Source organism: Sesamum indicum, linkage group LG3 (assembly GCF_000512975.1).
Source record: "Sesamum indicum cultivar Zhongzhi No. 13 linkage group LG3, S_indicum_v1.0, whole genome shotgun sequence".
Taxonomy (NCBI): domain Eukaryota; kingdom Viridiplantae; phylum Streptophyta; class Magnoliopsida; order Lamiales; family Pedaliaceae; genus Sesamum; species Sesamum indicum.
The window spans coordinates 23,901,993-23,915,024 of NC_026147.1; the positions used below are offsets into that span (position 1 = coordinate 23,901,993).

General features: G+C 38.9%; 4 protein-coding genes across 6 annotated transcripts; 1 reads left to right on the forward strand and 3 right to left on the reverse strand.

Annotated features, from left to right (window-relative positions):
* On the reverse strand, window positions 1–1,718 carry LOC105159388 (actin-like). Of its 2 annotated transcripts, XM_011076436.2 has the most exons (3): window positions 1,636–1,718; window positions 1,252–1,459; window positions 1–897 (listed from the first exon to the last, which is right to left on the reverse strand). In XM_011076436.2, exon 3 carries the CDS (start codon window positions 776–778, stop codon window positions 158–160), a length of 621 nt encoding a protein of 206 aa, XP_011074738.1. In that variant the 5' UTR covers window positions 779–897; window positions 1,252–1,459; window positions 1,636–1,718; the 3' UTR covers window positions 1–157. The 2 variants fall into 2 exon arrangements, with proteins under 2 accessions (XP_011074738.1, XP_020548530.1); XM_020692871.1 differs by having other exon boundaries at window positions 1,252–1,709.
* LOC105159390 (actin-7-like) lies at window positions 2,352–5,282 on the reverse strand. 2 transcript variants are annotated; one of them, NM_001304413.1, is given in 6 exon segments: window positions 2,352–2,513; window positions 2,749–2,818; window positions 3,066–3,679; window positions 3,767–4,160; window positions 4,265–4,336; window positions 5,168–5,211. In NM_001304413.1, coding segments are annotated over 4 exon segments (1,134 nt in total). In that variant the 5' UTR covers window positions 4,325–4,336; window positions 5,168–5,211; the 3' UTR covers window positions 2,352–2,513; window positions 2,749–2,752.
* On the reverse strand, window positions 6,575–10,043 carry LOC105159391 (actin-104). Its single transcript, XM_011076440.2, has 6 exons — window positions 9,887–10,043; window positions 8,786–8,856; window positions 8,294–8,687; window positions 7,588–8,201; window positions 7,274–7,343; window positions 6,575–7,027 (listed from the first exon to the last, which is right to left on the reverse strand). Exons 2-5 carry the CDS (start codon window positions 8,843–8,845, stop codon window positions 7,278–7,280), a joined length of 1,134 nt encoding a protein of 377 aa, XP_011074742.1. The 5' UTR covers window positions 8,846–8,856; window positions 9,887–10,043; the 3' UTR covers window positions 6,575–7,027; window positions 7,274–7,277.
* LOC105159593 (transcription factor VIP1-like) lies at window positions 10,958–13,031 on the forward strand (the record flags this gene model as incomplete). The annotated part of the gene is given in 5 exon segments (XM_011076706.2): window positions 10,958–11,158; window positions 11,160–11,549; window positions 12,073–12,205; window positions 12,782–12,866; window positions 12,991–13,031. Coding segments are annotated over 5 exon segments (726 nt in total), but the record flags the coding sequence as incomplete, so codon positions are not given.

Here is a 13,032-nt window from a genome sequence, read left to right on the forward strand (position 1 = left end):
GACACAGATCCCATTTTGGTATTGATTTTCAACAAGATTTGTTGGCCTTAATTCTTAGGCATAACGAAATCTGCAATTTCACATAAGGAATGAGTAACATACTGGACGACGGACATGAAGATTGTTTGGCACACTTTTGGATCATCTTTAGACCTTACTAAAGGAAAGTAATTAGATGAATATGAGGGTTCATTTTACAAGGATAAATAAGCATCACCTGCTGGAAAGTGCTCAGTGATGCTAGGATTGACCCTCCGATCCAGACACTGTACATCCTTTCAGGTGGCGCCACTACCTTAATTTTCATGCGGCTTGGAGCAAGAGCTGCTATTTCCTTGCTCATACGATCAGCAATACCAGGGAACATAGTCGATCCACCACTGAGCACAATGTTTCCGTAGAGATCCTTCCTAATATCCACATCACGTTTCATGATGGAGTTGTAGGAAGTTTCGTGAATGCCTGCAGCTTCCATTCCAATCAATGATGGCTGGAACAACACTTCCGGACAGCGGAACCCTTCAGCACCAATAGTGTTAACTTGTCCATCAGGCAGCTCGTAACTCTTCTCTACTGCAGAGCTGTTCGTTGCAGTCTCCAGTTCCTGCTCAAAATCAAGCGCGACGTATGCAAGCTTCTCCTTCACATCTCGAAGGATTTCCCGTTCTGCGCTGGTGGTGAACTCGAAACCTCTGTCATCCGTGAGATCACGACCAGCAAAATCCTTCTCCTTTACTTCACCAACATTTTTCTTGTACCTTCCATTCAGGATCTTCATGAGATAATCCGTAAGATCACGACCAGCAAGATCCAACTGCAGAATAGCATGGGGGAGTGCATAACCCTCGTAAATAGGAACAGTGTAGCTGACCCCATCACCAGATTCCAGCACTATACCTGTTCGACAAAAACCAATACTCAATAACTCAATCAAATTAGTGACTCTCATCAAATTCGACAAAAACCCCATGAGTTATTTTTAAAGGAACTTCAATAAAGTGCGAAAAATCACAAGTTGATAATCATGTCAGGATGTCAAATTAGCACCCACAAAAGAGCTAATTTTGAATAACTGTTGCTTGCTATTTTTTAAATCAAAAGATATTTTTCTAACTCTTTTATTTTTCAGAGTATTTTACACATTTTATTTTTCAAGAGTATTTTTTCAGAGTATATATATAGGCTCTACCTCCCGCCCATTTCAAATTCATTTCAATTTCTCACAAATGGAACCAAATAGGGTTTTCATACCTCAAGTATCCACACGATCAGACCTTCCTCCCAGAATGCCCAAGCACCTACCACATTTCGTCCGTTTCCCAGTGAAGAGATCCAAATTCAAGATTTCTCTTAAACAGGTTCTTTCCAAATCAGAACCCAGTACGAGACTGTCCCTCCGACGCCTCCTCCGCGGCAAGCAAGGAACATTCCTCCGCGGCAAGCAAGGAACATTCCGCCGCTGGTGAGGAAGATTGCAAGGACAATTTTATATTTCGTGTTTCTAAAGGCAATTGGTAAATGATCATGCAGTTTGTGTGAATATAGTGATTGTCAATGATAAACATGTTGTTTGTGTAATAAAGAATGTAGATAATGTTGTGCAAGAAAATATGAATGAAAGTGTTTTTTCGATACCTTCTGTTTTTGGCATGCTAAAAAATGTGGGCGGCGGGCCTGTCGGGAGGGGGAGAGAGAGAGAGGGAGGGGGGGGGGGCGGGCGGGCGGGAGAGAGAGAGAGAGGGCGGGCTGGCGTGAAAGTTAACTGTGGTTGATGAAGGATGGTCTTAGATTTTCTTCATTGTGTACACAATTATAGGATGGTCTTAGGTTGTCTTCATTGTGTAAATGATCCCTTTTTTTTTGTTTAAGTTTTTCCAAATATTCGCTTGGCCCATTAATGAATTCTTTGACTTGCTTCCCTTCAGTCATAGTCGTAGCCTTCTAGACTCTTTTTCTTTTTGGGATGAATTCCATGACAAACCTGGGTTATGCTTGGATTCATTTTATTTTTATTCTATGATTTATATATTCTTGATTTCAAATGGCTTGGAGGAAGAGGTCGAAATGCCATCACCACCAAACGTAATATATAATTTCAGACAAGGCACCAGCAAGCAACAAACTGTATGCAAACGAAGTATAAAGAAACCAACGGCTGCAATTTCCGATATAATAGTTGCAAATATATATATTAAAGCTAAGTGCCACCCAAATAATACAGCGCTGAGGTGCATACACTTCTACCCAAAAATTAACAGGGGTAAAGAAAAAAGGGAGAGAAAAAAAACACCAAATATTACTACCAAAGTACCAATCAAAGATCTTACAAAATCACTTCATGATTATACTCAAGACTGCAAGCCAACCCACACTATTTTCAGACTTCGACAAATGAAAGACGAGAAGAACTGCTGTTTCGGGAAGCTTAGGAAAATGCAAGCATTGGTCCCTCTATCAAAGAAATCTTTGATGTAAGACATGCATGTGAGCTTCTGTCGCCGAAATAACCCTGCCTGTCACACAAATAACACATAGCAACAGAATAAAAGACCAGATGACGAAATAAAAGTTGAATGAAATATTTGCAATTGTGTTTCACCATTATTCTTCCAACATAACCTTCCACTATCCATCTTTGTTCACACCCTCAAAGAAATAACTCACAATATTGAGTCTGAAGAAACTACTTTATCTCACTCCAGCCAGGCAGATTCATGTAAACAAGAGAAGGTAGTAAATGTCACTTACCCACTTAGAAACACTTCCTGTGAACAATTGCAGGACCAGACTCATCATATTCTCCCTTTGAGATCCACATCTGCATTAAAATAAAGTAAGCATGTAAGATTAGGCATCATATTCTAAATGCCATAAAATGCGCGAAATGGCACAGGTATATAGCTTGGATAAGCAAAACTGGCACCCTATCAGAACAGAGTGTTTAAGCAGGAACTTTTTACACTCTTTAGTATTGTACTAGCTATCAGCTAACAGACTGAAACAGGGAAGTGGACAAAGGGCAGGTAAGAAGCATGAAAAACCTAGAAAAAGAATATAAAGAGTACCTGCTGAAAAGTGCTCAGTGATGCTAGGATTGACCCTCCAATCCACACACTGTACTTCCTTTCAGGTGGTGCGACCACCTTAATTTTCATGCTGCTTGGAGCAAGAGCTGTTATTTCCTTGCTCATACGATCAGCAATACCCGGGAACATTGTTGATCCACCACTGAGCACAATGTTTCCATAGAGGTCCTTCCTAATATCCACATCACATTTCATGATGGAGTTGTAGGTAGTTTCGTGAATGCCTGCAGCTTCCATTCCAATCAATGATGGCTGGAACAACACTTCTGGACAACGGAACCTCTCAGCACCGATAGTGATAACTTGTCCATCAGGCAGCTCGTAACTCTTCTCTACCGCAGAGCTGTTCTTTGCAGTGTCCAGTTCCTGCTCAAAATCAAGCGCGACGTATGCAAGCTTCTCCTTCACATCGCGAACAATTTCCCGTTCTGCGGTGGTTGTGAACATGTAACCTCTTTCAGTTAAGATCTTCATGAGATAATCGGTGAGATCGCGACCAGCAAGATCCAGCCGCAGAATAGCATGTGGAAGTGCATACCCCTCATAAATAGGAACAGTGTGGCTAACGCCATCACCAGAATCAAGAACAATACCTGTTCGGCACAAACTAATATTCAGTAACTTATCAAATTAGTGTGACTCAGATAGTCATATCGCCTACAGATCCACCAAATGCATACCGGTTGTACGCCCACTAGCATACAGTGAAAGGACAGCCTGGATAGCAACATACATAGCTGGCACGTTGAAAGTCTCAAACATGATTTGAGTCATTTTCTCTCTGTTAGCCTTGGGGTTGAGAGGTGCCTCTGTGAGCAGAACAGGGTGCTCTTCAGGAGCGACACGGAGCTCATTGTAGAATGTGTGGTGCCAAATCTTCTCCATGTCATCCCAGTTGCTGACTATACCATGCTCAATTGGGTACTTCAATGTCAGGATACCTCTTTTTGATTGTGCTTCATCCCCAACGTAAGCATCCTTCTGTCCCATCCCCACCATGACACCTGTATGTCGAGGCCGACCCACTATGCTAGGGAAAACTGCTCGTGGGGCATCATCACCAGCAAATCCAGCCTGAAGAACAGGAATCACATATTTAGATATATTCCAAAAAGCGCAATACTGCTGCTGCACTGCACTCCAGAAAACCGGGTTTCTTTCAATGATCAAAGCCTCACCTTAACCATTCCAGTGCCATTATCAACAACAAGGGGTTGAATATCCTCTCCCTCCGCCATTTCAACTTTGCGCTGTAAAACACAGTAAAGTAGTGAGTTTTAATAGGCTAGAAAAGGTTAATCACTGAGATATAACATTTTCAACATGATAATGAACAGTATATTTCATGAAAATAAAAATATCACAAAAGAAACCATAAATGCACCCTTCACAAATGTTCTCATAGATATAGGTTACATGTTTTCCTACTCCACCTCAACTTTTACACAACAATATCTCTTTTTCCTTTTAAGGGTTTTCAATATATTGTACCAGTATGGCTTGAAGTCACAAACGATATAGAATGATGGAGCCTACTAACAACATCTTCCAGGCAAAGTTTTCACCTCTCATCTTAACATCTTAAATTTCACAAATCAACAAAATACAATTCTACAAAAATATTTAAGTTTAATTAAACCTGAAATCCCTATTAAACATTCAAATTGCAATTATTCAATAAAACTTCCTCCTTGCCCTGACGAAAGTACTTACATAACTTAATGACACCTAAAAGCACCTTATTTTTATCTCAAATTCTCCCGAGTTAGCAGTTAAAATACATGTTTAATAAGACAACAACAAAAACATGTTTATACAGATCGGAGCTACTTCAATCCATAACAAGCATTTGCTTTCATCAATTTCCACATAATCACAACAGCAAAGGCAAGAACTGATATCCAAATTAAGCCGGAGAATCAACGGAGTAAGTAAAGGCACCTAACCCTCAAATACTTCAAACAATAAGCTACTGCAACTATGAAACAGACTAAGCGCAGATCAACAGATCCCGAACTTCAAACGACCGAAACAGAAACGATAAACTTAAAATGATAAAAAGATTTGGAATCTCAGCTTACCTTCGATCTGCTTTACCTGTCTATGGGAAGCGTGAAAGATGAGCTCTTTAATAGTGAGCGAGTGCGCTAGGAAATAGTAAGCGGAATATTTGAGAGAGAGAATGTTGGGAATGAGAATCCTCTATATATTTTATACTCTGCTTCAAATGCGGTTGAAGGAAATGAAATGACGTTGAAATGAAATGCAAATGAAAGTTGACATTTATGAAGGGAGAATCAATTAGCGTTGCATAATTACGACTTACGAGTATTATTAATTATAAATAAATACACACAGAAATGTGTCCAATTCCCATAGTTTTAAGAACTAGCATTTAATAAATCAATTATTGACAAGTAAATGTTTACGCGTAGGGGAAGAAAAAAAAAACTCAAGTATCAAATTTTTTATTATTGCTTAAAAATCTTCAACTTTTTTTTATTATAATTAAAGTTCGTAGTCGTTGAATATTTAACTTTAAAATTAAAACAGGAAACTAATTTCATTTAAAAAAAATGATATAATTATTAATCCTTATTACTTGTTCATATATCAACAACTAGTTCAATAAATCACTGTCAGTTAGGTGTTTTTTTTTTTAACTGATCAAAATATCTTACGAGTTTTGAATTATAATCTAAATTTTGAAAAAAAATTATGAAGTAAGTAAAGAATTTGTTTATAATTTTTCAACATTTTTCATCAATCAAGCCGTTTTTATATAAGTTTATTTTTTAAAAGGTATTACAACAAGTATAAAGCTGATATTTTCAAGTTTTCATTAAAGAATTACTTAATTTCATCAAATATTACAAACGTTAGTAATTTACCCAATAAAGAGTGATATTTTTTATAATTATATCAAATCTTATAAGATCTCATTTTAATTTATTCAATAAAATAATATTGAATTAATTGATTTTGCTTTTAAACCGAAAATAATAAAGTTGGCCCAATAATTGGAAGGGCGTTGAGTTCACGTTCGCCCATCAATCAATTCTTTGACTTGCTTCCCTCTCTACTCATAGCCCTCTACATTTTTTATTTCAATTTTCAACCATTGCATGTTAAGAAGTACTATAGCGGGATAGCGAAAATTGTCAGTTACTAATTTGGAAAAAAGTTGTATGATAGTAGCTGGTTTATTTCGAAACTCGTGTTTTTGTTTTTATTTTTGTGAAACTATTATGTGCATGTATGTAATGTATGGTTTATTTGCGAGCTTAATGTATCAGTGTGTTGAATGGATAAATGAGTAACTATATAATTTTCATGAAACACGATTTCTTTAAAAGATTAAAATAAAGAGAATAGGTTGGAAGAGGTCCAAATGCCTGCCCCACCAAACAAAGAGAAATATATAGAAGAATGAAGCTGTAATGGTAGAGTAGTGCGTAGTGACGTAGAAGCCAAAGCTTGAAGAAGAATTATTAAAGCATCTATTATTTATTCAGACTTGACGTAATTTATAAGTTCACACAAAGGCACCACACCAGCTACAGGATGCGGAGAAGTATGAAGAAAGCAACAGCTGCAAATCCATTCATTTCAATATGATAGTCGGAAAAACTATATAGAAGCTCAGTGCCACCCAAATATTACAGCGCTGAGTTGCATACCGCTTCTACCCGAAAAATAACAGGGTAAAGAAAAAGAAAAACCAAATATTACTATCAAAGTACCAATCAAAGACCTTACAAAATCACTTCATGATCATACTCAAGACCGCAAGCCAACCCACACTAGATTCAAACTCTTGACAATGAAAGATGACGCCAACTCCTGTTCCGGGAAACTTAGGGAAAAACCGGGCATTGGTCCTCCAGCAAAGATATTCTTGAAATAAGACTCACATCCGACCTTCTGTTGTTGAAGTGATCCTGCCATCACACAAATAAGTAATAAAATATAGCAACAGAATAAAAGGACTAAATGACGAAATAAAAGGTGAAGGAAACATTTGCAATTATGTACAAGACTAAACATAACCCACCACACAGTCTTCCAACATAACCACCCATATACATCATTCTTTGCACCCTCAATGAAAGAACTGAAAATAGTAAGTTTGAAGAAACCATCTTATCCCACTCCACCAAACCAAATTGACATAACCATGCACTCACCGGCTTAGAAACACTTCCTGTGAACAATTGCAGGACCAGATTCATCATACTCTCCCTTTGAGATCCACATCTGCACAATTAAAACAATATGAGCATGTATCGTGGGGCATCACATCCCAAACATCATAAAATGCACGAAATCGAACATGTATACAGCTTGGTCAAGCAAAATTTGCACCCTAGCAGAACAGAGAGTTTAAGCAGGAATCTGCATTTCAACACTCTTTAGGATTCTACTGGCTGACCGAATGGAACAGAGAAGTGCACAAAGGGCAGGTGGGAAGTATGAAGTCTTGAAAGAATATGAAGAGTACCTGCTGGAAAGTACTCAGGGATGCTAGGATTGACCCTCCAATCCAGACACTATACTTCCTTTCAGGTGGTGCAACTACCTTAATCTTCATGCTGCTTGGAGCAAGAGCTGTTATTTCCTTGCTCATACGATCAGCAATGCCAGGGAACATAGTTGATCCACCACTGAGCACAATGTTTCCGTAGAGATCCTTCCTAATATCCACATCACATTTCATGATGGAGTTGTATGTTGTTTCGTGAATTCCAGCAGCTTCCATTCCGACCAGTGATGGCTGGAACAACACTTCTGGACAACGGAACCTCTCAGCACCAATGGTGATAACCTGTCCATCAGGCAGCTCGTAACTCTTCTCCACTGCAGAGCTATTCTTTGCAGTCTCCAGTTCCTGCTCAAAATCAAGAGCGACATATGCAAGCTTCTCCTTCACGTCACGAACAATTTCCCGTTCCGCACTAGTGGTGAACATGTAACCCCTTTCTGTCAGAATCTTCATGAGATAATCAGTGAGATCTCGGCCAGCAAGATCCAACCGCAGAATAGCATGGGGAAGTGCATAACCCTCATAAATAGGAACCGTGTGGCTCACTCCATCACCAGAATCAAGCACAATACCTGTTCATGATTCAAAGCTAATATTTAACTTTTGAACAAAGTGAGTGCAATTCAGATAGTTTTATATGTATACTGATCCATTCTATACATACCAGTAGTACGTCCACTAGCATATAGCGAAAGCACAGCCTGGATGGCAACATACATGGCTGGCACATTAAAGGTCTCAAACATGATTTGAGTCATTTTCTCTCTGTTTGCCTTCGGGTTGAGAGGTGCCTCTGTCAGCAGAACAGGGTGCTCTTCAGGAGCAACACGGAGCTCATTGTAGAACGTGTGGTGCCAGATCTTCTCCATGTCATCCCAGTTGCTGACTATACCATGCTCAATTGGATACTTCAAGGTCAGGATACCTCTTTTTGATTGAGCTTCGTCCCCGACATAAGCATCCTTTTGCCCCATGCCCACCATGACACCTGTATGTCGAGGACGACCCACTATGCTAGGGAAAACTGCTCTTGGGGCATCATCACCTGCAAATCCAGCCTATAGGGCAGGAAATACGCAGTAAGAAACATTACAACTGTTCAACTTCCCTTATAGAAGAGGATTTCTATGGAACAAGACAACAATCAAAGGCTCACCTTAACCATTCCAGTACCATTATCAACAACAAGGGGTTGAATGTCCTCTCCCTCAGCCATGCTGTACTATGCTGTATAATTAAAAAAAAAAAAAAAAGTATGCTCATCAGGCTAGAAAAAGAGTCTTAAGAAATAGACCCCACATTTCAGATACGAAGCCAAGATAGCATAAATTAAGAATATTGAGAATATCACAAGACAAATTATCACTCCAAACTTACCCTTTACCCAAAGTACTCATATATTATGAGTTACATGTAATATTCCCAACTCAATTTCTTAATGGCTTTTGTTTTCAAGGATTTCGATATTTTGGCTTTCAGGAACTTTCCCTCAACTGGAATAATGCAAAGCAAGGGATGCTAGAGCTAAGTAATGGCATACCGAAGGACGCTTATGCCATAAATCAATATGATGGATCAATCACTCATCAGCTAGAGTCTAAAATCAAGATAAATAAAATAAACAGATAGATTATGTCTTTTCACATCAGGGATCATCTGTACTATCATTTCAGGTTTTATTGTTAACAGCTTGATTTCACAACCAATTGAAGACAATTTTAATTCATCATCATAAATTATAACAGAATCAAGTATAATTAAATCCACACCGAAATGCCAGCCGAACTTTTTATATCACAAAATTACACCTCTCCAGGAACAAAAAAAAAATGGATCATAAATTTACTGAGACGTGAACTACCTTCTTATCCAAACAATTTTAAAAGTCAGCGGTCAGCTTAAAAGATTTGCTCGATTTAAACTTTAACATCAAGATGCCGATACTTTATTTCATACCACATCCATGTTTATACAGATCGGAGAGTTTTGAGTCGATAGAGTAAAATTTTCTTAAAAAAAACTCATGACATACAAAATAAGCAAAAACCAAACCGTTTTCGAAATTAAGCCAGTTAATCTACAATTCAGAAGCAAATAAAGCATAGATACTAATAAAACATACTATTCCGACAATCAAAACACGAAGAAAAATCCAGATCCAGAAATCAAACCAAAGTTTATTGAGGTATAATAGATATAAGAAAATCAAATAATTAAGCTTTGAGATTCTAGCTCACATAGGATTAGAAGAAATTACCTGATGCTGCTTTTCTGTGCAAAAGGGAGAGTGTCAAACAGGTGATGCGAATGTCGGAGAGGAAGGAGAGAGAGAGAGAGAGAGAGTGTAGGGAGTGGGGAGAGTGTCCTATATCCTCTGCTTGAAACGCGTTGGAGGAGAATGAAAATGGAATGACGTTGAAATGAAATGCAAATGAAAGGAAAACACACATTGATGAGGTGTAGTGCAATTAGCAACCAACACGTGTATTACCTAATTATTATTAATTAAATATTTATATATTCAACAGAGGCATCATTTATGTAGTTGAAGTATGGCCCCGTGCCTTCAACTCGAGAAAACATGATCATATGCAAAGAAAAACGTAATGTTACTAATAAAGGCGTCAAACATTAACTAGCACTTTAAGTCTCTTTCTTCAACAAAACACCAACAGAGCTGCTGGTTGAAAGTTGAAACAGAAGCTGAGCTTAGGCAAAATCTCTTCACCTCTTTTGATCAATAATTGCTTGCGCCTGTCCTGTGCCCCAAACCACCCCAACACTCATCCAACCTCACCCACCAAAAATATATATCCAAACTTGCTAATTGTAGACATCTCCATTGGTGTGTATAATTGCTACGCTTGTCATGGCACAGTTTTCAGCCCACTGCATTCACAATATCTCTTTCTTTTAGTATTACTGTAATGATGAGGCCGTCCGATACTAATTTTTTAAAAAATATTCTTTATGTATTTTTCAATCATTTCTATTCAAATTTTTCTATATTTTACAGTGATTTTGTGACATCATGACATCAAACTTTTTAATGTAGATAATATTTTTAAATTAGTTTTTGTATATTAAATTCATTTTGTGAAATGTGATATATATTATATTTTTATGTATAATATCTTATAAAATATAAAATTTATTTATTACGTGTCGTAATAGTTAATTTTTAAAAAAAAAATCCACATAAAAGATGAAAGAGAAGACGGGTCCTGTTTTTTCGCTCTGGAGCCGTCAACCGCCACATGGATATTTGCTCGAACATGGTGACGTGGGTCCCACCCTGCCTCCATTTTCCTCAAGTCCTTAATTCTTCCACCCACAATCCACATCCTTTCCAATCACTTTTACCTTTCATTCTTTTCCTCCACCTAAAAACCCACTTAGAAAGATTCTTCAATCGCTTAATTGTTTCCTAATTCCTACACGCTGCTAATCTCATGATGGACCTCAAGTTTGCCGGCAAGCCCATACCCGCTACCCCTTCGGCTGACCTGGACCAGATGCCGGACACCCCGCCGTGCCCCCCACTCCGATACCTTCTTCCGGTTCCCCGACCTCGACGACATCCTCCTCGATGACGTTGTGGCTGACCTCAACCTGGACCTCCCCCCCACCCCGCCTTCCCTCCTCTCCAATGCACCGCCTCCGCCAGCCAAGGCCGACGTAGCAAGGCCCGGAGCCCATTTGAGGAGCCTGTCGATGGACGCTGACTTTTTTGAGGGGCTTGGGTTGGACGCGCCGCCGCCGGGGGCGGAAGTCGGCGCGGGACCCAGACACAAACATAGCAATTCAATGGATGGGTATTCCAGCGCGACGTCGTCGGAGGTGGACTCTAATCAGAAAAAGGCAATGGCCGCTGATAGGCTCGCAGAGCTTGCCTTGATTGACCCCAAGAGAGCCAAAAGGTTTGACCTTTTTTCCACCCCAGCTTTCCGCCGTTGACTTTTTTTAGCTGTAAATTTTATTAACTTGCTGCGCTGAAAATATATGAATTGTGTACATAGAAAATTCTTCATGTGGTGTTCTTTCGGGTTCGAATATCCGAGAGATTTTCATCTTTCTCGGTTTTTGGTTCTGTTTTTCAAGCATCTGATGTGAATTGATGAAGCAGGGGAGAGAAGAGTTCAAGAATCTCTCGACATAGTTAAGTTGATATTTTTCAAGAAACAACATCATACGATATGATCGAAGATACTTTTCAATTCTTATTTTCAACTTTTCCTTAAAACCTTTTAGATGTTCATTTGCTAAGTGCGCATGCATGAATGCAGACACAATCACAAGCTCGACAAAATTGTTTTCATTCTTGTGTTCCTGATTACATATAAATACGTATGTGTGTGTGTATTTTGATGATCAAGTGATATTGGGGCAAGAGCTTTGTTAGTTCTGCAAGTCTGAGAGCTATACAAAATGCTTTACTTGTAGGATTCTTGCAAATAGACAATCAGCAGCACGGTCGAAAGAGCGGAAAATTCGTTACACAAGTGAGCTGGAGAGGAAGGTGCAGACTCTGCAGGCTGAAGCAACCACACTATCGGCTCAGATTACATTGTTGCAGGTTTGTGTTTTGCTCATGTGTGTCCGCCTATGCTTGGAAACTTTTGTAGTTTCAAAAAAGGGAAAACTATCTTGAAACTGAAAGACTTGAACTAAACCATATGTAGCCTACAAGGAATACTATCTAGTTTTAGTTGGAGTTCTGCTGTAAAATGAATTCCCTGTGGAGAAACTGCTGAGGGAAGTGTGACTATGGTTTTGCATGAGAAATGATGTGGTAAATGGTGAGCTTTGGCATAAGAAACGATGTTTTGATAAAATTCTGAAATAGCGTCCATACTGCCATATTATCCTGAGTTGATACGGTGATTGAGGGATCTTAACTAGGGAAGAAGTTCCGACTTTGGTCCTCCTAAACCAATAATTTGGATGCAGAACAATACTTGCATATCAACTTTTCTGGATCATGCTTTTATGCATTCGACTGTCTAGCTGGTCGTTATGGGCTTAGCAACTTTAATATGATTTGCGTGCAAATTGGCCTTATAGCAGATTTGTTACAGCATTTTGTGCTAGGGAAAAAGAAGAAAACTATTAACAACTTACATAGTACCATTTATCGTTTGATACGACACAGAGAGATACTACTGGCTTGACAGCTGAGAACAAGGAACTCAAACTAAAGTTACAGGCTATGGAGCAGCAAGCACACCTCAGAGACGGTACCAATGTCTTATGTTGTTTTCAGTCTCTAGCGTTCATAATTCTCCTGACCAAATTATTTCACGTCCATGTAACCAAAAAATAAAAATAAGAATTCACGGCTTTGTCTACATGGGTTTCCAGCTCTGAATGAAGCACTGAGGAACGAACTGCAACGACTGAAGA

Excerpts from the sequence above, each read along its gene's own strand:
- LOC105159388 (XM_011076436.2), bottom strand. The coding sequence starts at position 778 with ATGAAGATCCTGAATGGAAGGTACAAGAAAAATGTTGGTGAAGTAAAG.
- LOC105159390 (XM_011076439.2), bottom strand. The coding sequence starts at position 4,324 with ATGGCGGAGGGAGAGGATATTCAACCCCTTGTTGTTGATAATGGCACT. Across the intron at positions 4,161-4,264 it reads ATGGCACTGGAATGGTTAAG|GCTGGATTTGCTGGTGATGA; the intron begins GTGAGGCTTTGA and ends CCTGTTCTTCAG. Across the intron at positions 2,819-3,065 it reads CACTGAGCACTTTTCAGCAG|ATGTGGATCTCAAAGGGAGA; the intron begins GTACTCTTTATA and ends ATTTTAATGCAG.
- LOC105159391 (XM_011076440.2), bottom strand. The coding sequence starts at position 8,845 with ATGGCTGAGGGAGAGGACATTCAACCCCTTGTTGTTGATAATGGTACT. Across the intron at positions 8,688-8,785 it reads ATGGTACTGGAATGGTTAAG|GCTGGATTTGCAGGTGATGA; the intron begins GTGAGCCTTTGA and ends CCTGCCCTATAG. Across the intron at positions 8,202-8,293 it reads TGCTAGTGGACGTACTACTG|GTATTGTGCTTGATTCTGGT; the intron begins GTATGTATAGAA and ends AATCATGAACAG.